The 22,775-nt window shown below is 46.4% G+C and overlaps 1 protein-coding gene across 2 annotated transcripts in view; it reads right to left on the reverse strand.

Moving 5' to 3' along the window:
- Nucleotides 1-22,775, reverse strand: part of qsm (Zona pelucida superfamily protein qsm) — a 268,022-nt gene that overhangs the window by 23,823 nt on the left and 221,424 nt on the right. For both annotated transcript variants that reach the window (XM_055071342.2, XM_050179296.3), the window contains one exon: nt 11,519-11,620. In XM_055071342.2, the coding sequence (XP_054927317.1) occupies nt 11,519-11,620 (102 nt within the window). The remainder of the gene's footprint in view (nt 1-11,518; nt 11,621-22,775) is intronic.

Genomic DNA, 22,775 nt, shown 5'->3' on the forward strand with positions numbered 1-22,775 from the left:
AACAGTTGCCGGGCTTCTCCATAGGCAGCTCCTGACAGCGCACGAGCTTTGAATCCACCTCCCGAAAGCATCGTTTCATTAGTTTGAATAATCCCTTGCAAGTGACACCAAAACTGGCTTATAGCCAGAGAACTGTGCAGCGAAGTCGGGTTTGCACGTCCTCGGCAGCGTCACGCGGCAGCTCCTCGTTCAATGTCACCTTGTTCAGCATAAGTTTATTGAAGTGGTGCCAGCGAGAAACGGCGCACCGAGACCCTAGCGAAGAGGGGAAGGTAGCTCGGCATCAATCACGGGCCTAATCCCATGCCTCGTAGCCGGCCTGTGCGAAGCGTTCGTTTAAAGTACTCGGAGTCCAGCGTGAAAAACGACGGATCCTCGGGGAGCACTCGCCGTGCGAAATTGTTTGCAGTCAGCTTGCGGTCGCGACAGCGTTATGGTTTGCTCATCACTTTTCTTTTGTGTGTCCCAAAGCCCCAATCCCTCACGGTCGACGAGGCGCACGACGCTCACAACATTCCAGCGCGCGCGGTCGCGAAGTCGCGAAGCTGCCGCGGGTCGCCTGGCGAGCGCAGATACGTCGTCATCGTCGGATGCGACGGGAATCCTGTCAAATATTGATCACGGCTTCTAGCAGAGGCCGCGGCCGAAAGCCTGAACGAAATCCTCCCGACGTGCGTCGCCTGAGCGCTGCGAGCTGATATGCGCGTCGTTCAACAACGGCGACGGGCCGAACGCGTTGCGCTACACACGGCTCTGGCGTCGCTAAACTGTAGCACAGGCAAGTGAACATAACATCGAAAGATGGTAATGGTGAGCTAGAATAAGTGCGTGAAGCCCCAAGCCGCAAGTCTCAAAGCAGTCGCCACCCCCTGGCAGCCGGAGAAGCTAGCTGTGTCGTGTTGAAAGGCAAAGTGCATTTGAGTACACGTGCAGCGCTAGGGTCCTTGTTCAGAGAAGCTCGCACTGAGAAGCTATATTTCTACGTTTACGAGAGGAGACCCAGTTAGCTAAGCACATGTATAACACAAACGACTTCACATGCAGCGCGAGCTATACGCCAAAGGATACTTGGAAGATGGAGACTAATTGACGGAACTGAATGCTTGATAAACTATCAAGTTTATGCTGTTATAAACCTGTGCCCATGGTTTCTGCGGGAAAAACTATTTGTTTAATATGAGTGCACACAAATACATAATAATCTAATAGACGTTCATTTCAATATTTTCAATACTCTTCTAGGTGTTCGCCGGACTTTCGTTTGAAACTTACAATGCCGGTAAGCTTGTCTTCATCGAAGTTGTTTCACATTAAAAAAAAAAAAGCTGCCTGCCTATTAATGGCTCTTCCTTTGTCTCGATTCAAGTCCTTAAATGGTTTAAGTGCCCTAGCATTACAGTGCTAGCTTGAAGTACCTAACCGATCGTAAAGCGAGAGCAGCAACGCGGCAGCAGTTCATGCGGACGTTGGAACTTTTGCTACCTAATTAGATACAACGAACAATTAGAAGTCGACACGATTAGAAAAACAAGCATGATTCAGCGTGGTGCTGTCCGGAAAGAACGCAAAAGCAGGCTTCTAATTAAGCTCCTAATGAAGTCCATCTTTGTGCCTCATTCAAAGGAAAGGTAGGATGGTCTTGTTTCGGATTTCGTTGATTGAGCCTCTTAATCAATGTGAGACAGAGCCCCGACCCGTTCACCATCAAAAATAATATTTACTGCGTTAGAGATAGCTCCAGATTTCATTTTGTTAGATTTTTCACCGTGCTACCGCATTAGCATGAGTGAATTAAAACGTTGAGGCAAATGCTATTTTTCTCTATGCTATATTATGCCGCAAGGTGCACGTGCAAACATTTAAAGCGTGTTTCCTCCTACGCGAAATGAAGCAGCGTCACAACCTAACACCATTGTTGCCAACGTTTTTTTCAAGCATGTCACTAAACTCAGGCGAGGTCATCAAATTTTCGCTCAATTTTCCTACAGTATCGCTAAAGTTGTCGTTGGAACTATCGAATCAATTTTCTCAAGTCGAGGCGTTTCTGAAAGAATGAGAGAGAGAAAATGATAAATGACAGGTAGGGAGGTTAACCAGGACTGAGCCCGGTTGGCTACCCTACACTGGGAAAAGGGAAAGGGGGACGGAAAGATTAAAAATAAGAGAGAAAGTCCACTGGAGATATCAGTCGGTCACTCAGTCCGGATCACAGACGCTGACTCAATCCGGTCGCTTTCAAATATCGCAGCAGCGCTTTTGTGGCCTTTTGTAGCTGTGATATGCGAGGCCATGATCCCAAGATCTTGTTCAAGGTGAACGGCTTTCCATCTAGCTGATTGAGAGCTGTGCAGAGGTCTTGCCTTTCATTTTCATAAGATGGGCAGTAGCACAGTACCTGTTCTATGGTTTCCTCGACACCGCAGGCATTGCACTCGGCGCTATCAGCCATTCCAATCAGAAATGCATAAGCATTTGTGAATGCGACGCCCGAACGTAAGCGGCACAGCACTGTTTCCTCATTTCGCGGAAGACCTGGTAACAGCCGCAGTTGCATAGAGGGATCGAGGGAATACAAGCGATGGTGAGTGAATTCAGGTGTGTGCCACTTCTCCAATGTCAAAGAGTAAAAGAGGCGTTTCTGAAAGACTCCAATACAGGCTATGACGTAAGGAATTCATCGAAACGTTTCACTTTCGCCATGCAGGTGAGGAATATGCAGTGAATTTACCAGCATAGTGCAGAGGACTTTTGTTTAGCGTTGTACTTGAAGAATAAAGCATGATAATAGCCGACATTCCGCGTTTGCCTACAGCTTTTAAGATAACAAATCTTTCACGGTTCATAAACACAAGAGTCACTCCTAGAAAAAAGGTGCACTTGCTCAACGTTACGTATAATAATTTTCTACTTTTCCGCGGCGTGAAAGAAGAAATAAATTTTGCGACACGGCATTGATCATGCTGTTGATACGGTAATTAAAATTTTGTGACCTTTATATACAGGAACAATACTAGATTCCCGCCCGTTGATCCAGCTGAAAGCTCAAAGTACTACGGACTGTATAGTTAAGCGAAGCTTCTCTGTGACTTGCTCCACGTTTGGCGTCGGCGCCTCGCCCAGTAAACTCAGCCGACTCGCAGATCGTGTAATCAAAGGTTGTGGCGTGCCAGGCCGATCCTGATATAATTGTGCGTGCGCGTCGCCGCAAGGGCTGTAGTGCGGCTTATAACGTGGTGGCGGTGCGATCACTGGCGTGCGTGGACCCATCCCTATCATGCTCTCGCACCTACAGTCGCATGTGAACCTATAATATATATATATATATATATATATATATATATATATATATATATATATATATATATATATATATATAATAATCTTATCATAAGAATCCAACAAACAATGACATCAAGGACCACATCATACCTGAAATTACTTGTACTTACTAATTGAATTCAAGAAATGTTACATTAATGGAAATGAAAATGGCTGAAAAAAACACTTGCAGCAGGCGGGGGATTATCCCACATATTCGCATTACGTGTGCGATGCTCTGCTAATTGAGCTACCGCGGCGTCCTTTGCCTATCCTTTCTGCCGCAGGCGTCATTAGTATGTGATCTTTTTCGATGAGGGCAACTGGTCAATAAACCCACACGTGCTACCTGAAGGCATCAATGCTGATGGATTCTGACCCTTGTTATGTAATAAACGAGAGGAAATAAGGTTAACCGAGGAGCCTGATCTTTTATGAATCATGTCCTAAGAAGCATGTCAATCACATCATATCATCTATATATCGATCGTATCATATCATATCATGTATGTATGTATGTATGTATGTATGTATGTATGTATGTATGTATGTATGTATGTATGTATGTATGTGTGTGTGTGTATGTATGTATGTATGTATGTATGTATGTATGTATGTATGTATGTATGTATGTATGTATGTATGTATGTATGTATGTATGTATGTATGTATGTATGTATGTATGTATGCATGTATAGCTTCAGTGCCTGTTTTTCAATGAAGCTGTTAAGGGGCTTTCACGATCGTTTTTCTGTGAAGGCGGTGAAAGCCAATGTACAGCGGCGATCTCAGTATCAATATCATAGAAGAGGCAGCAACGCATCCTCTATCAGAGCACCGAATTTGCTTTGAAACGTAATTATCAAGAGCTGTAGAATAAAAGTTAACTTGCGTGTTCGTCATTCGAATAGGCTACTTCTTTGCGTGTTTACCTTAAGCAGTAAACGGTAATTTTTATTTCTCATGTCGCGTTTGACCGGCTCCACTTTGGAGGTCAGCTAGAAAAGGACGACATCGACGAACATCCTTTGGATATTGTGTCTGGGCACATCAGCGTTTGCGTTTGCGCGCGACCAGCTTCAGTGCGTCAATACACATCCAATTCGGGACACTGAGGCAGAGCTTAAGGCATGCAGCCACAACATAGAAGACTGCGACTCCTGCCTTGTCAACGGAAAGAAAAATGGGCGGAGAAAAATAAACAGCGCAACAGAAAAACAGCAAGCCCATCTGAGGCCAACACTGGATCGAGATTACTACTAGCGTTAGGAAAGGACGCAGATCGAAGGCTATCACAGAATGCATTCTGCCTGCCCCAGCCTTACTTTTCTTTAAATGATCATATTCTGCACCTAGGGGAGATGAGCGTCGCAAGGTTGGTTTTCTTTTTTCGTGCAGCCTTTCATTCCTCTTATATCGATGGTTCCTTTGCAGTTCGCTAACAAAGGAATGGGATCTCCGGGGATATGGCAGCGTGAACGTGTCTCGGTAGTACGCATTCAGTGCCCCAAAAAGGTTAAAAGTATTTTTTTTTAGAGGATAGCGTAAAACATAAAAATCATATTCGGTCATTTTATGCAACACCTTTCCACAATTGATTGCTCCGCCTCCTCCTCCAACATAAACACCCCCCCTTGTTTCTCAAGTTGTTGTAAAGTTAGCTTTTTTGCGAAAGCACTCCCCTTGAAGTAGTGAGAGCTTTACAGGAGAACAGAAGAGAATCACGGAGGAGGCAAGTGTTAGTGCTTAAACGCTATTCGGCAAGGTGGTCAGACACAATCGTGCCACTGATGTTGCATTGCCCTTTGACTTACCAGTGTTGCTTGTATCAATACGCAGCAATAAAATACAAGCCTAAATTTGTGTACCACGACAGCTAATGGGGTATACTTGACAATGTTCAGCAGTTCGTTTAGCCGCTGCACTGAAGAGAAGGCACGATATTCTGGGTGATAATGATGTAAAGTCTAAAGCTTTACTGATAGATATAAATTATATCATGCATATGCTGAACATGCAACATACTACCTCACACGTAATCAAATAAGTAAACGTGTATGCAGATCTGTGGCGATGAAAATGGTTGACCCAAATCGACTGGCAGATTTCCCCATAAATATACGACTTAACGCTGCTGCGTAAAATACGCAAGAGTCAATCATATTATTTTGAGGCCAGTGAATTCACGTTCAAGTAGCATTCCAACACCTCACTGCATTTGATCTGCTTCAGGGGCGCAATAAATGTCAGAAGAAAGTTCGATCAAAATCATCTTTTTACGGAAAAACGGTTCACTGCACTATGGTCGCACTAAGGCTGGTAAATAAGCAATAGACTGTTGCACGTCTCTGGATACCATGGTCGTTGATTTTGTTAGTTCGATAATTCTACAACGTTTACCGAAAAGATACGTAGAAAAGACACTCTGGAAATGCAAAGGGCTCGAAAGCGCGGAGCCTGGGCATGCTGAAAAAAAAACTTAGTTGGTGAGTTACAACATTTTCCCATTCTCACGTGGCATCCTTACTCGACTCTTCCACGCGCGGAACTAAAATCCACGTGTGATGCGACGACTGAAATTGTGCGAAGAGAGAGAGAGAGAGAGCAAGGACGGGAAACGCAGGGAGGTCAACCAGACGAGCACCCGGTTTGCTACCCTGCACTTGGGGTGAGGGAAAGGTGAATAGAAAGAGAGAAAGAGGGATAGTGTGAGCACTGTGCGCACGTGGGAGTTTGCACAGGGATACCTTAAACGGTCTCTTAAGCCGGTACACTTCAAGTAGTGTACTAGTGCACGAATCGCTTTTCGTGCCTGACCTGCCGTGGTTGCTCAGTGGCTATGGTGTTGGGCTGCTGAGCATGAGGTGTCGGGATCGAATCCCGGCCACGGCTGCCACATTTCGATGGGAGCGAAATGCGAAAACACCCGTGTACTTAGATTTAGGTGCACGTTAAAGAACCCCAGGTGGTCGAAATTTCCGGAGTCCTTCAGTACGGCGTGCCTCATAATCAGAAAGTGGTTTTGGCAAGTAAAAGCCGATAATTTAATTTTTTCTTTTCATGCCAGTGACGGGTGTGACCACGGCGCGGGTATCTTTGACTACGAAAATGGTCTCGAGTCCAGTCGGTTTGAAGTTGTCCGCAGAGAGAGGCATTGTACGTCGCAGAGAGGACAGATACACAATAGGTGCTCGATGGTTTCCTCGCACCTGCAGGAGTCGCAGATCGGGCTCTCAACCATTACCATACGATTGCAGTAAGTGTTCGTGACGCCACTCCCAGCCAGAAGCGGCACAGCAAGGTTGTTTCGCGGCGGCAAAGGCTAGATGGCAGTTGTTGCCGTATCATAGGGTCCAGCTTATGCAATCGGCAATTGAAGGCGCTTGAACTCCTGAAATCTTGTTACTTTTTGCATGCAAGCAGACGAAGTTCCCTGGCAGCGTGCCGCCTCGCCAAAGATATTTTTGCCGACGATGCCACCGTGAGCAGGAATCCCTTGAAAGATTATGCTGTGCCCTGTTTCCAGAGCATGGTAGTGTACTTCCCTGATGTCGGATATCATGTTGCTAGTAAGTTCAGTGATGTAATGCAAACATGATACTGTGAAGAGCTGCCTTAAAGTTACAAAATACGACTCATTTCTCTATCGGCTCTTCGGTGACGTACGTCATAGCGGCATGGAGAGCTGCAAGTTCTGCCGACGTAGATGTAGTCATGTGTGACAATGTGAATTTAATTGTAGCCTGCATAGCTGGAACGACGAATGCGGCAGTTGAGTTGGTAGGTGAGGTCGCACCGTCGGCCTGTATATGTATGCACACATGATATGTTCTGGTTCTGTGATAGGAGCGTCAGTTGCTTTAAAGCCGGCGATGGATGATAGGCCTTCTTTGTAATTACGGGAATAGCAAAATTCACTTGAGGCTGTCGCAGGCACCACAGGGGAGATGAAGGCTTCCCCGCCGTTGTATAAGATGACAGCATGCACTCTTGATGAGCGCCAATCACTCTTGAATATGCCGCTTGAGGTCTCTCGGCTAGTAGGGAGGCCAAATGATGATCGGGGATCCTTGACAGAGGCTGAATGAGTGCTCGGAGAGAGTCTACAGCTGCGTGTGTCTGGATCATGTGGTCTCCCGCGATGGGGATCGTTGCTGCTGTTTAGGTGCACCGAGGCAGCCCTAAACACGACAGAGAGAGAGAGAGAGAGAGAAAACAAGGATAGTGAAGGCAGGGAGGTCAACCATAACAGCATCCGGTTTGCTAACCTACACTGGAGGTGGGGGAAGGGGGAATAGAAAGAGGAAGAAAGGGAGAGAGTAAGCACTGAGTACGTGTGGGAGGGACTTCATAGACAAGGACACTATAAACGGTCTCTTAAGCCGGTGCACTTCAAGTACTGCACTAGTGCACGAATCGCTTATCGAGCCAGTGACGGGTGTGGCCACGGTACGAGTATCTTTGACTCGGTGAACGGTCTCGAGTCCAGTCGGCGTAAAGTTGCCCCCAGAAAGAGGCATTGGACGTCGTAGCGAGGGCAGGTACACAATAGGTGCTCGATGGTCTCCTCGCACTCGCAGGAGTCGCACATCGGGCTCTCGGCCATTCCCATACGGTAGGAGTATGCGTTCTTGAACGCAACTCCCAGCCACAAGCGACACAACAAGGGCTCAAAACAGGGCTCAACACCCCACACTGTGGCACACCACGGTAGATGTAATGGACTGAAGTTGGGCCGTCATCGGTCTGTAAGAAAAAACGCCTCTCAGTTAGATAGTCCCGAATTCATTTATATATCCGGCCACCAACTCCAACAGCCTCAAGTGAGTTCAGTATGGCCTCATAGGCGACGTTGCCGTATGCTCCTTTTATATCTAGAAAAAGTGCCGCAGATAGGCGCTTGAGGCTTTTTTGATTTTGGACCCAAGTTACGATGTCAATGACGTTGTCGATGAACGTGCGACCTCGACGAAAGCCTGTCATGGCGTCCGGATAGATGTTGAATCGTTCTAGGTACCATTCCAAGCGAGCAACTCGAAAGCGCAATCGGACGATATGATGAGAGCTCAAGCGGAGCCTTTCCAGGTTTCAGAATGGGGATCAAGCGGCTCGATTTTCATTGTTTAGGAACGACGTCGTTCTGCCAAAACTCACTGTAGTAGTTGAGCAGCTCATCACGTGCGTCACGTCCAAGGTGGCATAGGGCAGCGTATGTGATGCCATCAGGTCCTGGTGACGAAGAACGCCTGCAGGTCGCCAACGCAGCATCAAGCTCTTCGAGTGAAAATAGCACGTTCATTTCTGGTACACGTGTCTCAGGGATGTCATTCAATGCTGGATATGGATATGGATAGGATATGGATGACACATGTCGGGAAGGCCTTTCACACACTATCGAAGAAGCAATCGCAGAAGCACTGAAAACATCCATCTGCTCGCCTACAAGGTCAGCAAGGCGAACAGACTTGGACATGGAACTGGAGAGGCTGCGTGCGGCACGCCGACAGGCGGAGAGGAGGTATCGGCGCACGAAGTCCGTCTTGGATCTGAGGGCTTCACGACGCATACAAAAAAAGTTCAGCGTCGCATGGATAAATTGGAAGATAAGCGATGGAAAACTTCCTGTCAGTCGCTTGATCACCGAAAATCGCTCTCGCACATATGGAGAACGGTTAGGGGTCTTCGCTCATCTCCGCATCAAAGGAAGCCCTTCGCTGCTCTGGCCCTCTACCAACTCCGCTCGGAACTTCAAGTGGCTGAAGAGTTCTGTGCACGGGTTGCTGGGTCCGTGGCCCTAAACACGAAACTGGTGAAAAGCGACTGAGCTATATGACGAATATCTCAACATCTAATGAACAACTGCAAGAGCAGATACAGATTATGAACAAAAAGGCTGCTGCGAGAAGATGAAATAGATAAAGCTAAAGCAGTTGATATATTCTAAATGTTAAGGCGAATAGTTAAGGTCGTTTGTCACGTCATGGTGGCAGTGAAGGAGCAAACACTTATAAAAAGTATGGATTAAAGGCTGAGGTTTTAGGTGGCCAAATCACAATATTATTATGAGGTACACCTGGTAGAGGGCTCAGGATTAATTTGTACCTGTATCCCTATATATTCTAGAGGGATCGCTTGCACTCACTTACGTTCGAGATGTACGCGCAGAAGTTGCGTCGAGAGCGCAGCCTGATTATACAGCACTCTTTCGCTATCTAGCAGACGACAATATTCAAGAAATTTTAGATACACTAGAAGCGTCTAGAGCCAAACGATAAGAGCGGCAATATGGTGAAAACTGGTCACCGGCAAAAGAATTTAAAACAATGGACGAGTGACACTATTCAAAACAAGCAGCGCTATTCAACACTAGACCTGGTCACAACCATGAACAGGTGTTGTGAATCGTCAAGTTTTTCCACTTCGGCTCTTCAAAGCTGAGCCGCTTTCACTCGCGTCGCGCTGTTAGCAACAGCAACGAGATCGCACATCAACGTGCGAACAGAGCCGAGACGAACGACGAGATGGATGTCCGGGAAACGGGAGCGCACGCACTGATCAATTAAATCGCTTCTCATTACGTGCGATCATCATCATCAGCCTGGTTACGCCCACTGCAGGGCAAAGGTCACTCCCATACTTCTCCAACTACCCCGGTCATGTACTAATTGTGGCCATGTTGTCCCTGCAAACGTCTTAATGTCATCCGCCCACCTAACTTTCTGCCGCCCCCTACTACGCTTCCCTTCCCTTGGAATCCAGTCCGTAACCCTTAATGACCATCGGTTATCTTCCCTCCTCATTACATGTCCGGCCCATGCCCATTTCTTTTTCTTGATTTCAACTAAGATGTCATTTACCCGCGTTTGTTCCCTCACCCAATCTGCTCTTTTCTTATCCCTTAACGTTGCGCCTATCATTCTTCTTTCCATAGCTCGTTGCGTCGTCCTCAATTTCAGCAGAACCCTTTTCGTAAGCCTCCAGGTTTCTGCCCCGTAGGTGAGTACTGGTAAGACACAGCTGTTATACACTTTTCTCTTGAGGGATAATGGCAACCTGCTGTTCATGATCTGAGAATGCCTGCCAAACGCGCCCCAGCCCATTCTTATTCTTCTGATTATTTCAGTCTCATGATCCGGATCTGCAGTCACTACATGATCTAAGTAGATGTATTCCCTTACCACTTCCAGTGCCTCGCTACCTATCTTAAGTGGCTGTTCTCTTCCCGAGACTGTTAAACATTACTTTAGTTTTCTGCAGATTAATTCGCTGATTCCGCAGATTACGCGCGATACTTTCCTGCAAAGCACACCGTTATTATGTGTGGGCGTTTATTACATCTTGCGGTAATGTCCTCACCGTACTCTTTGATTTGCACAGCTGCGCTGCGGTCGGCTGTGCTCCTTGGTATTGTGCGCTCCGGGCTTGTAGCCCACACCACTGGACATTAAAGTTTCGTCTCTCTCTCTAACTCTCTCGCTCTCTCTTTGGTGTCCCAATCAAAAAAGAAGCACATCACGCTGATGCCATGGCGTCCCATGAATCGTACTTTTGTGCCGTATTAATTACCGCTAATAATAAAGCACTTTATCAACCTCAAGAAGGCGCTTCAATTTACGGGACGGCTCGTGATCAAGCAACATCAAATGTGACAACAAGCGCTGGAATAAAAATACGCAGAACGTTCTTGCAAAATACATTATTCTCTTAGTACATTATTCAGCAAGAAGCTTTAGCTCGAAGCGAATCCCCTCTTTTTTTCAGATGCATGTTGTGAAATGCCTATTCATACTACATTTTCGCACTTCGAATCAAGATGCAACGCATAATAGACGCGTCTTATGAAATTCTCGTGTCTGTATAGAGCGTTTACTTTCTAAGCTGCAAACGTGATGCTCTAATGCTTGGATGTTCTAAATTTTGGTACCGTTCTTAATTGATATCATAAAGCAAACCTTTCTTTCAACAATCACTATAGCTCTGTCTCTTACCATTAAATGCAATAAATTTTATGAAAATAAAGTCAGCCTCTGGCAATTATGAGAGAACAACGGCGGTTCAACTACCCTTGAATTAATAAGGCGGGTACATGCGCATTTTCTAAGGACAAACCATTTCTAAGGAATAAAGCATTTTCCAAGGAAAAACAAAGAGTGCGCATTCGGCAGAAGCAGGAAGATCGCAGGCAAGGACTTCGACTCACCCGCGTAGGCCTTGAGCTTCTCGAGGTATGTGTCAGAGGCCGAGTCATTGATGAACACGACCACTTTCATCTCCGTGCTCGAGCAGGTGACGTCATATTGAACTAAAGGAATAGAAAAAGAAAAACTGTGAATACATAGCTCTGAGAGGTCGTCTATTGCAACAGCGCAACTTTCCGCAATAATGTTTCGTCGCGAACCATCCATCCATGAAGCTACACCAACCAATCCATCCATGAAGCTACATTTTCGAAAGAGAAAAACCAATGAAGGGCAAGAAACTTCACACATTTCCTTACTTCCGAGTTTTTCTGCACCTTATTCTCAACTTTCTGGCTTCTTTCACGCTGTTACTTCAGCTTATTCTGCTAATCACAAAACAGTTGGCAATAACTAAAATGAACATGAAAATGCACCCGGAGAGTTAGCAGCAAATTGCAGAGCACTTTCGCCAGCACAGACAAAAATTTGCCCGCGAACCCTGCACGTCTTGTATTCGGAGTAAGGTGGCTGACGGTGGCTAATAAGCTTGTTAAAAGTCCCTAGAGCCTGTACACAAGTTCTCTGCACATTTTCTACAATAAATGTTCAAAGTTTTTAGCATTACGGTGTGAAAGGTAAAAATAGTAGTAAAAACACATTAGGACAAGTTCTTTCTTTTTCCTTTTTGTAAAAGTTAGTTTGCCTTCGACATCACAAGTTCTCTACACATCTGCAGGCAGCACTCGTGTCCATACGTGTGCACGTCGTGAACAAAGCCTCAAATACACACTTCCTACTCATGAGCTCTGGCTCCAAGTGTTCTGATAGGATAAAGGGAGAAAAAAGCTTTTCGTCAAATGAATTGCGCGCTATTCAGAAATCCCTGCGAGCCGAAGAATCTATAAGGTAATTTCGCAGTTCGCTCTATAAAGCTCGCCGTCGCAGATATTTTTTTCACCGCTTATCTTCGTTTGTCTTGCTATACACGTTCTTGATAGCTCATCGCGCAGGGAGAAAGGACGCTTTGCAACACGACGGCGTTCACAACGTAATACTTCAAAGAATATGCTCATTATTTTATGAGCGAATTGTTTCCGCGGACCTGTAACACATTAACTTATGTGTTCGTGACAACACAGGCTACAGCGCCTTCTTCTTCTCTAGTTAAGTGACCCTGTGCCCCACCCGCGTTAATTATTCAGCTTGAGTCCTTTCATCGTTGATAATGTTTGCGCTCGCTTTCCTTGTAACTACGGATTCGCTTACAATAATGACAATATGGTGAAGAGCTAGCATATGGTACGAAATTCATAAGCAAATTTAACAAGATACTATAACTACTTAATGATGGAGCGCGCTTTCTGCTTTCGCGAAAAATGTAAACTATCTATACATCAAACTGCTTTTTGTAAAGAAAGAAAAAATGATATACAAATGTAGCCCCAGAAATATGACGCTGAGCGATTATCACGTACGAAGTACCAACATGAGGAAGAAATATAACCTTGCGTCTTCAGCTGCAGTTCTCTCTAAAGATTTAATTGGAGCAAGCATCGACGAAAATCCACAAGTGTAACACAACACTCTGGTTTGATGTATTAGGAAAAAAACTGCACAAGATATCATGAAATAGATAAAAAGAATCCGGGGAAACCTAAGCGCTCTCATGAACTGTGAATGCGAAAGCATTAATGTCCAAATGAACACCGGTGAGCGATCTTTCGAGTTATGAACTCCTCGCGGTCAATCGAGCGCGTTGACACGCTAGGCAAACGGCTCCTAGATAGCACAAGGTCGGTGGACTTCGATTCGTGACGTCCTGCTACTTTGCCCGACTGCAACAGAATCTAATGGAGACGCTCCCGACTAAGCTGCAGTGATTTTGACGTCATCGCTTTCATCAAGCCGGGCTTGGAGATTGAAATATCGATCCAAGTAGCGCGATGTCATAACGCAGAATTCACAGGTCTGCTAACAGGAGTGGAGGCGCTCACTTGGCCCAGTGAGTACGACACTCGGCTTCTGAACGTGGGGCTGTAGGTTCGAAACTCACTGTCGCTAACGGATTGCAGTTATATGGACACTCCAAGCGCATTTCTGCCGTCGACGTCGGCGCATTTTGATGCTCTCGCATCAAAGAGATAAAAACGAGTTCGACACTCGAGAAAGCTCGACTACTTCGGTGCTTGCGTAACAAGACCACCTGGGATTTTTCTTTTCACCCGAGAGCTGAGCAGGCCTTCGCACTAAGTGGGTTTTTCTGCTAAGTAAAATTGCGTGAAAGCATCACTTACAGCCCTATGCCAAAAGGACACGTCGTCAGGAAAGGCAGAAATAAAATTTGAGCATTTCGTCAGCAGTTCCCTTTATTCATAAATATAATGTTGCTGCAATTTTGAACCAGTATTCGCTAACTAGAGCACAATTTCCAACAGAGCGTGTTCCTTTTTAAGTTTGCACAGCTTGCAAGCAAGGAGATGACAAAGACGTACTCACAATAAAAAAAAAGCGGGATCTATGGTAAGGACGGCTAGCGGTGACCAGCGTTCGCGTCAACAATAACTCCGCCTGTGATTTTCACTATCGTAAGATATTGCGAAGGCTTTGGTCCTTAGATTGATATCATTGTTGCGTAAAAGTGTCGCAATCAGCTCAAGCTTAAAAACACACTGTGAGATGACGTAGAAATAGATTGAGAAAATGTCCTGATCCTCGCGAAAGAAAGGATTGTCGCGCATCTGGCGGGCTTTTGGCAAAATTGGGCGGGCAAGAATGCGGGAATTACAAAATCTGCGACTAGCGCAGTAATAAAATACCTATTAGGCCGGAATCTATGAGTAGGAGGCGGCTGAAAAGAAAGAACAAAGGCAGTGTATGCAAAAGCAAATATACAGCGCAAAGTTGGTGTCACTGTCATGAACTAAAACACGTTGACGGGCGAAAGGCCTCTGCTGATTTCTAAGAACGTGTCAGAAATTTGCTATCTACAGCGATTTGTCTTTGTTGCCCGATTTACTTCTTTCCTAAGAAAGGTCTCTGAAGTGCATGTATGAAAATCAAGCGGCTTTTTTTTTCTTCCATCCTGTACAGTACTTGCCTTTTCAAACGGCAGTTTTATTTTATTTTATTTCTCGCTTTTAATTTTTTCTGCCTTTATATATGAGGAACTGTAGTTTAAGCTTGAATCACGTTCGTAGGGTTTGTGCGGTGGGCCAGGAGTGCTACAAAAACTCAGGTTTTCTTCCTTTCGTCAATCATTCTATCAACACAATTATTTTTCACGATGAACCAAGCCTCGAACAAACTAAGGTCTCTGCCATTTCATCCTCAAACCTGCAAACGCTTTGGCATCTTAGGTCATCTTCTGATTGAAGAGTGTCTGATCACAGAATAAGAACTATTTCCCGGCCTAGTGGCACTAATGTCCTGCAATTCTCTCTCTCTCTTCTGGCTCGTGTGCATAGGGGTAAATATTTGACGAACATCATAACTATATGAAAATGAACCTTTCCCACCTTGCCGCGGTTCTTCTTTGCAAACATATTTTCTCGCTTATCAGACAAATGAATCCTTTCTGAGATTAGTGCTTTCTTCCGACAATATTTTACTCATAAACTTTCTTAAACTTAGCCACTTCTAGGCTAAATTCTCCACAAGGATGTTTCATCTTTCAGCGGTGTTGCATTAGCAGGAGATTTTCTTCATACATGTAGCTTCCTGACACTTTCCTTGGACCGCTTTTTCTGCACTAGCAAAAAAGGAAAAGCCTCCGAGATTTAAAAATAGAATGCCTTACTTTATTTCCTTTGACAATTATAGAACCAAACCCTTCTATAAGATGAACTAATCCTTCATACATCGGCAGCACTCTCCAGCAATTTCATCACCTAGATTTTACCAAACTTCATGCGCTTTAAGCTCCCCGTGACATTTTGCTTCTTCGCATGATACTGTTTTACTTCCTGCAGTGGACTGGCGTTTTCTTTATTATATATATATATATATATAATATATATATATATTGCTATTTTATGTTATAAATATGACCAGTAAACTCGCAGAACTTTTCTACGAATTCAAAAGGTCAGCTTTTTCATTGATACCTATTTCTTCTTGTTCGCAGAGGAACCAGTGCTTCCAAACACCCTCAGCATGCTAAGAAAGAAGCACGCAGAACGCAGCCATCTACAGGCTGCACTGAGCAGAGACACCATCCCACGGATTGCGTCCCAGGGTCCAACTCATCAATATCGCAGCAGCAACCCCGGTCTCCGACGGGGTGAATTATTGAGTCAAGTCGGGGGCCTCTTGAGTCGCGTCTTGCCCTGACGCGGAGCGAATTTATTGTCCCAGGAGCTAGAAACGTCGAGCGAGCGTTTTTATTTCGTACACGACACGCAGCGTGTGTTCGGCCTGAGTTTGACGACAAGGCCGCCACGCGTCGAGGTGACCTTTTGTCTCTGCGGTAGCGTTTTTGAAGGCGACACTGCTTGGCGTTTCAAAAGGCAGGAAGGAAAATGCTTGTGTTATTTTCATACGTGCATCATTTGGCGACGTTTGAAAGCCTCAAACTCCGACGTAAAGATTTCTTTTTATGCAAGCTCGCATGTGTCTACGTATCTTCGTCGACAGTTGCTACGCTGGCGTACTATAGTTGAAAAATGTGCAACAAGCATTGCAGATTGAGCTGCATTAAATAAAGGGGCGGAAATGAAGCAAAGTAAAAGCTAAGCACTCAGACGTGTCTATGAATATCAAGGAAACAATGTTAGTGTGGAAATGAACACTGTATAGTGCGAGAACCAGTGAAGAGATTGCTTCCCACAATCATAGCTATAATGTGGACGAAATTTATAAATTATTCGAAGTACAAGTATGCGCAGGTCAGTCCAGTAGTATAAAGGACTACCCTCCCCCCTCTTCCCATTTGGTAAATAAGGTGTGCGTGGACTTGAGTTTAATAAAACACGCCTAACTCTGTAAGTAGCATATTTTTTTTAGCTTTCGTGCGTTTAGTGACTTTTGGCGCAGCCTTAACCAATCAAAATGGCTTAAGCCATGTGTGGACGCCCGAATAGACCACAACACATGTCCTTAGCGCAATATTATTCTACAATAAATCGCCCACTTGTTGCTAAAATGACCAGATATCAGCGTCATATTATTAAAAACCCTTCAGCTGCATATTGGAGCCCGTATTCAACAGAATGTAAAGCGATCATCGGGCGGTGCTACAAACATTGTTAGATTTAAATTCAACAACGGTCATTTACGCCTAAAACAACCTGCACCTATGTTTAATTTATTCGACCTGTTAGTTACCGTAATGAAAATTACGGAGAATATAAGCGGTAGCTTCCCTTTGCATTCACGAAATGCTCTCGTGAATTAGCAAACAACAATGTTGCTTGAGGTGCGCTCCTTTCGCGGAAGTTGCTCTACGGCATCAGCGGCCACTCTCGATTTTGTTTCACCAGCACCACCACTAAAGTTGCAAAAGAGAGAGAGAGAGAAAATGATAAATGAGAGGTAGGGAGGTTGACCAGGACTGAGCCCGGTTGGCTACCCTACACTGGGGAAAGGGAAAGGGGGACGGAAAGATTTTAAAAAAAAGAGAGAGAAAGTCCACTGGAGATATCAGTCGGTCACTCAGTCCGGATCAAAGACGCTGACTCAATCCGGTCGCTTTCAAATATCGCAGCAGCGCTTTTGTGGCCTTTTGTAGCTGTGATATGCGAGGCCATGATCCCAAGATCTTGTTCAAGGTGAACGGCTTTCCATCTAGCTGATTGAGAGCTGTGCAGAGGTCTTGCCTTTCATTTTCATAAGATGGGCAGTAGCACAGTAGGTGTTCTATAGTTTCCTCGACACCGCAGGCATTGCACTCGGCCCTATCAGCCATTCCAATCAGAAATGCATAAGCATTTGTGAATGTGAAAGTTGCAAAAGAGTGCAAGAAGTATGTTCGATGTCATTATGTTTGCTCCAAGTGGCAGTGCGACGCAATGATTTGGCCATATAATAGCGCCGACTGTTGCAGCCACCAAAAGTGAACCTGTATTACCTTGAAAATTTTGAATTGTGATAGCTTCACGGGACCATTAATGCTGCCCTCCTGAAAACGCAATAGGCTAGCGAGCGAGAACGTGGCGCTGACGTCAAAAATTCAGCCTTCAATGCGCGTTTGCATCCAAACAAATCTTAAATGTGCGCAACGCCAGCGCCGTGGTGACGGTAGCATCCAAACACTACTTGCACATGACCAGGCCAGGTTCACGATCGCACGTTATCGCTAGCGGTACTAACCATGGAAAACTTGCGCGTTCCATCCACGTTTATTGCGACTGTTTTCTTGTCTTCTCACTTTACTTTCTCGCTCCGTACTAATTACTCTGAGGAAAAACAAACTACGTTCTCGCCGGGTACTTGGTTAATAACTGAGCGTAACGCCGTTGCGCAAAAAGGCGCAACGACACACACCGGTCGTGGCGGAGCGCAATTCACTCATTTTATCTGTCTCATCGTTGTCGTGGCGCTTTCTCGCAGTGGCCTTACCTGTGTCCTGTAGTAATTATTTCACGCCGCCCGTACTGCGGAATTTATAACGTCGACCACACCAGCGCGCGCGTGTCACCGCTTCCGGCATCCGCGGCGAAAGGCCCACCATCCACATGCTCTGCCTTGTTTTTAACCCCCTTCCCTCCCCCCCTCCCAAACCATCCGGAACCACACACCGTTACACAAGACAAAATAAAAACTAGAGAAACGTAAGAGCAAGTCCCCGTACATACAACACCGAGAGCACGTCGGTAGAGATAACGCCGCGACATGCGCACCCCAAACGACAAGTAGAAATGAAGGAAGCAGTAAAGAAAAATGAAAGTACCACCGGAGAGCCAAAAAGAAGAAAAAAAAGAAGGCCGTCGGACAAACTAGAGGGAAGGTTTGTAAACAAAACGCACGCAACGCAGACGGGATAACGGGACAGGCGTGGTGCTGGGTGCGCAACGCCAGCATTGCGGGTCCAGCACCTCGTTGGGCACGTTCGCTCCGCGGCAATTGCATCACACGGCCGCACGTGCCTGCTGCTTCCGGAATCCCTCTCCGCGTACGTCTGCGCCAAATCCATAAAGAGACGGGATGAAGTGCGGCTATGTCTTTGCATCCTTGTCCGTTCTGCGTACCGACGTGCTGGGCTTCAACGGGGCAAAGTAGAAAGAGTCTTTGCTCCGGGTGATGTCTTCCTGCGGGAGCACGAAATTGCGAAAAACGGCCGGACTGCTCAGCGAAAAGAAAGAACATAGAGCCGCGGAAGAGATATTAACGTTGACGAGACGCTCCTGCCTTCGGGGCCTACGAGCGAAGCACCGGGTGTTGCATAGGATTTTGCGGATGATAGGCGTGTGAACGAAATATGGTTCCGATAGAGGAGCCTGAGCAACCGAGCGTTTGAGGAAGCAAGGCGGCCGGAATAAACGAGATAGTACCATGAGAGCGACAGACCTCGGTACTCCGGACGATGGTGCGGCGCATATGTATTAATTCCGCAGCAGCTTTCATTTCGACCGAATAGCTATAACTCTGCATTCGTTGGAGTTCGTACCCGAAAGAACAACAGTGGCACGTGAACGCTGAGCGGACTTTCAATCGTGTCATCCTTCATTGTTTTATGTGTCCCGACAATAGCATCGACGACTAAATACTTATCGCTAATGAAGTACTTTAGGTAAATCTGCCGCATCGGAGCAATTGGAAAGCTTATTGTGAATACAGCAGGGCATGCCATTCCTATCACGGCGAGTGGAACGTTGTACCAAGCAGTGGTAGCGCCTCAATTTCTCCTAGGCAGACGTGACACACAGCAAATGAAGAAACAGAGGCATTCATTTGTTAAATTTAATTGACTCCTTTGTAAAACGCAGGAAATGACCACTCCTGATTTGAAGGGACAGTCGTGAGGCTCTACAAGAGATACCATTCGCTTCAAAAAGGTGCAAGACGCTTAAGCTTCGCCTTAAAGAGTGGAACAAGATAGCATTCAAAGATCCCTTACTGCTTCTCACAGTTTCCGGCAACTGGAGCGTATGTAACCGTAATGTTTACCGAAAATCGCTGGCCGCGAATGCTATGCACGAAGGCGGGCTCTCTGGTACAAACACGGCCTCTTGGGTGGGCCGCGACGCGGCAGAGGCGAGCGCCATCTGGAGGTATTGCAAGAAACAGGGCGCGCTGCCCCGGTCCTCTAAGATAGCCACGCGCCGGCGCGCACAAATGGCGGACGCCGTGGCAGGTGTACGAATGGTAGAAACGCTGGAAGAGGGGTTTCTTTGAGTTTTCGCGTAACAGAATTGTGTTTTCTCGTATAGTCGAATTACAATCCGACGCTATCTTGTCTGTAGGTTGTGTTTAAGCCGTACTTTACGATTTCACTAAGTAATTTAGCTTGAGAAATTCAATTAGTTCAGCAGCTTCATTGCGCTACATGGAGGGCCTGGGGAAGGGTGATTCGAAAATCCTTTTGCAGCAACGACGCCCGTCACCGAATTTTCTGCGACACTGGACCCTTAATGCTCTCGCGTTCAAACGCTACCACGACGATGATCGCCAGCAGTGGCGTGACAATCATCACAGCTCGATGATGCACGAGATGAGACCAACTGAAAAGTGTCTCAGTGTCGCTCCAGTTGCTCCCTTAATGCTCTCGCGTTCAAACGCTACCACGACGATGATCGCCAGCAGTGGCGTGACAATCATCACAGCTCGATGATGCACGAGATGAGACCAACTGAAAAGTGTCTCAGTTTGTCAGCACCGAATAGATTTAGGAAAACTTCGCCTGACGTTTATTGTCCCTTCCATTCAGACCAGCGCATGCACAACGGTGTGGTGTACATACAGCTCCACGGCATGAACGCTAATGCGTGTGTGGGCGACTCTACTGCCAGCCGCGGAATACCAGAATGCTGCGCTGTGTCTTCAGGCAGAGCCGACTGAGCAGAGTGTGACAGTGCGTCCACTTGGCTAAGTAGTTTTTGTAGCCAAATGCGCTGCATTTCTCTGGAGGCCTTCTGACTGGGTACACGATCTACGCAATCGCAGTCGATACTAGGACAGCACGATGGCACGAACGCGCACTGTGACCTTACAGTTGCCATCAAAATAAAACAGCTGCGTAAGAGCATAGCCTCGTACCTTTGGCGTCACCTTAAGAATACGAGAAATCGTTCTAAGCAGGCCACTAGAATGCGTACAATGACTCATAGGCCGCGCGCTCCCACTAGGCCTAATACACTTATAGGCCGGCAATCTATTCAGGGAAGAAAAGGTTGTTTCGTGCTGTTCCTATGAGACAAAAGTTATCAGGGCAAGATTACAGCAGCTAATCGAACTTTCCAGAGGTTAAACGTCCGTCTGTTATAATGGCGACAAATCGTCGTCTTTCGACGTCGCTGCTGCGCGCGACTGCTGATCCGGGCCCTCTTACAGCACGATTTAATCGCAGTGAAATATGTAGGAGTCAGACCTCTTTTAATTAGCGCAGTGTCAGCGCCCTTCCGTGTGCGGCAGTCGTTACTCTTCGGTAACGAGTCAGCGGCAGCGTCGGAGATCAATTTCGTCGAAAGAGGAGAATCTAACACCAGGACAATGCATCTTGCCGCACCGCTCTGACGTAGTTTCTCTCTCGTCCCACTCCTCCGTACAATGCTTTATCTGCTTTTGAACAGATATTTCTGCTTTCCTTTTTTTTTCTTTTTTTCCCCTCAGAACGAGGGTTTCTCTTTTCGCCGTCGCTGTCGTTAATACGCGGGGCCAGTAGCCGTACTTCTCTGTTTCCTGTTTCTGCCTGCCCTCCGCGCCCAGAGCTACGACGATGTCACTCGGCTCGGCTGTCGCTTATCGGGAAGAGCTCTTTCGATGCCTACCGGCCGGAAACGCCATCGGTGGCACGATCTCGGAGAGTAATGGCGTGCCACCGTTATTTTCTATATCTCCGAGTGCATGTATTTCAATCTCTCTCTTTCTACGCGTTCCTACTAACCTCTGCTGCCCTTATTTTATATTTTATTGTTTACTTAATTCCCTGTGCCATTCCTTCTACCGCGCTCGTTTTCTTCGTGATCGTGCTCTGCTCTCTCTCTCTCTCTCTCTCTCTCTCTCTCTCTATCGTAGCACGTTGCTGTAGAAGCTAGAGAAGGTGCCCATCTAATTAAGAGTTCAATCCGGCAAATTAGAATAGGTTTTTATTGAGATGATTACAAAGGTTACAAGATGTTATTATACAGAAGGAGGTCCCAAAGTCAAACACTGCAATGGGACCTCCTTTACAAAGTAATCGTAATAAAACACACTACAGCAGTTTTCACAAAGCGTTAACATGGAAGAATTACAGGTTTTAGCATGAATATCATGACTGAAGAATTACATCTGCATAAATGTCAAAAAAGGGAACTGTAACATAACACATAATCGATTTCGCGTTTTACAGATACTGAATGGGCGGTAATTTGTTAGTGCGCATTCATTTCATAATCATTTCTCTAAAGTTATATTTTTGTCTGTTGTGAGCCCCCGTGATCATTATCGTGCTTGTTGCCCTAGGCGTCAATGGATTTGCACACGTATGAACGTTATGCCGCCTCTTAATTCGTCCCTTGCCTGAAAAAGTGTGCATGTTGTTAGGAATGGCCGGCCGGGGTGGCAACGTGCCAGCTATTTCAGCCCGCTGCACGTGCTTCGACCGACCCGCGGTGGCGGCGCCCTTCAGAGAACGAGCGAGGACGACAACGCTAACCGACCATGCGCCGCGTTTGGAGGATCGGTGACGACAGCAGGGCTGGCCACGTTTGGCGCCCCGTGCATTGTTGGTTAATTTGCCGGGTCGTCATGGTCTCTCTGCATATTCGTCACAGTCTGCTGACACACGTGGCGACTACAGGAAAAAGGCCGCTCTGGAATTTAGCGGCGCCGGCTGGAGTCGGGTGTGACCAGCTGACTACGGGGACGCCAGACAATGGATACCACGACGACTGCGCTGCAAAGGTCGTCTGCCCTCGAGAGAGCACTGAAACCTGTGCGGCACGTGTGTGTGAGCCCTCCTCCTCCAAAAAGGCGTGTAGTCTGCGATGACGTCGAACGATGACGTCGAACGGAGTGCTTATAAGCAGCGATTGTCGGCTGCTAGAGTGTGCTCGTTGTCGTGCTCGAAATGTACTCGTGAGCAGTGTGCTCGTTTGCTGTATGCTTCGTCTTGCGGGCTCCATTTGGGAGTCACGCTAG

This window comes from Dermacentor andersoni, chromosome 5 (genome assembly GCF_023375885.2).
Source record: "Dermacentor andersoni chromosome 5, qqDerAnde1_hic_scaffold, whole genome shotgun sequence".
NCBI lineage: Eukaryota > Metazoa > Arthropoda > Arachnida > Ixodida > Ixodidae > Dermacentor > Dermacentor andersoni.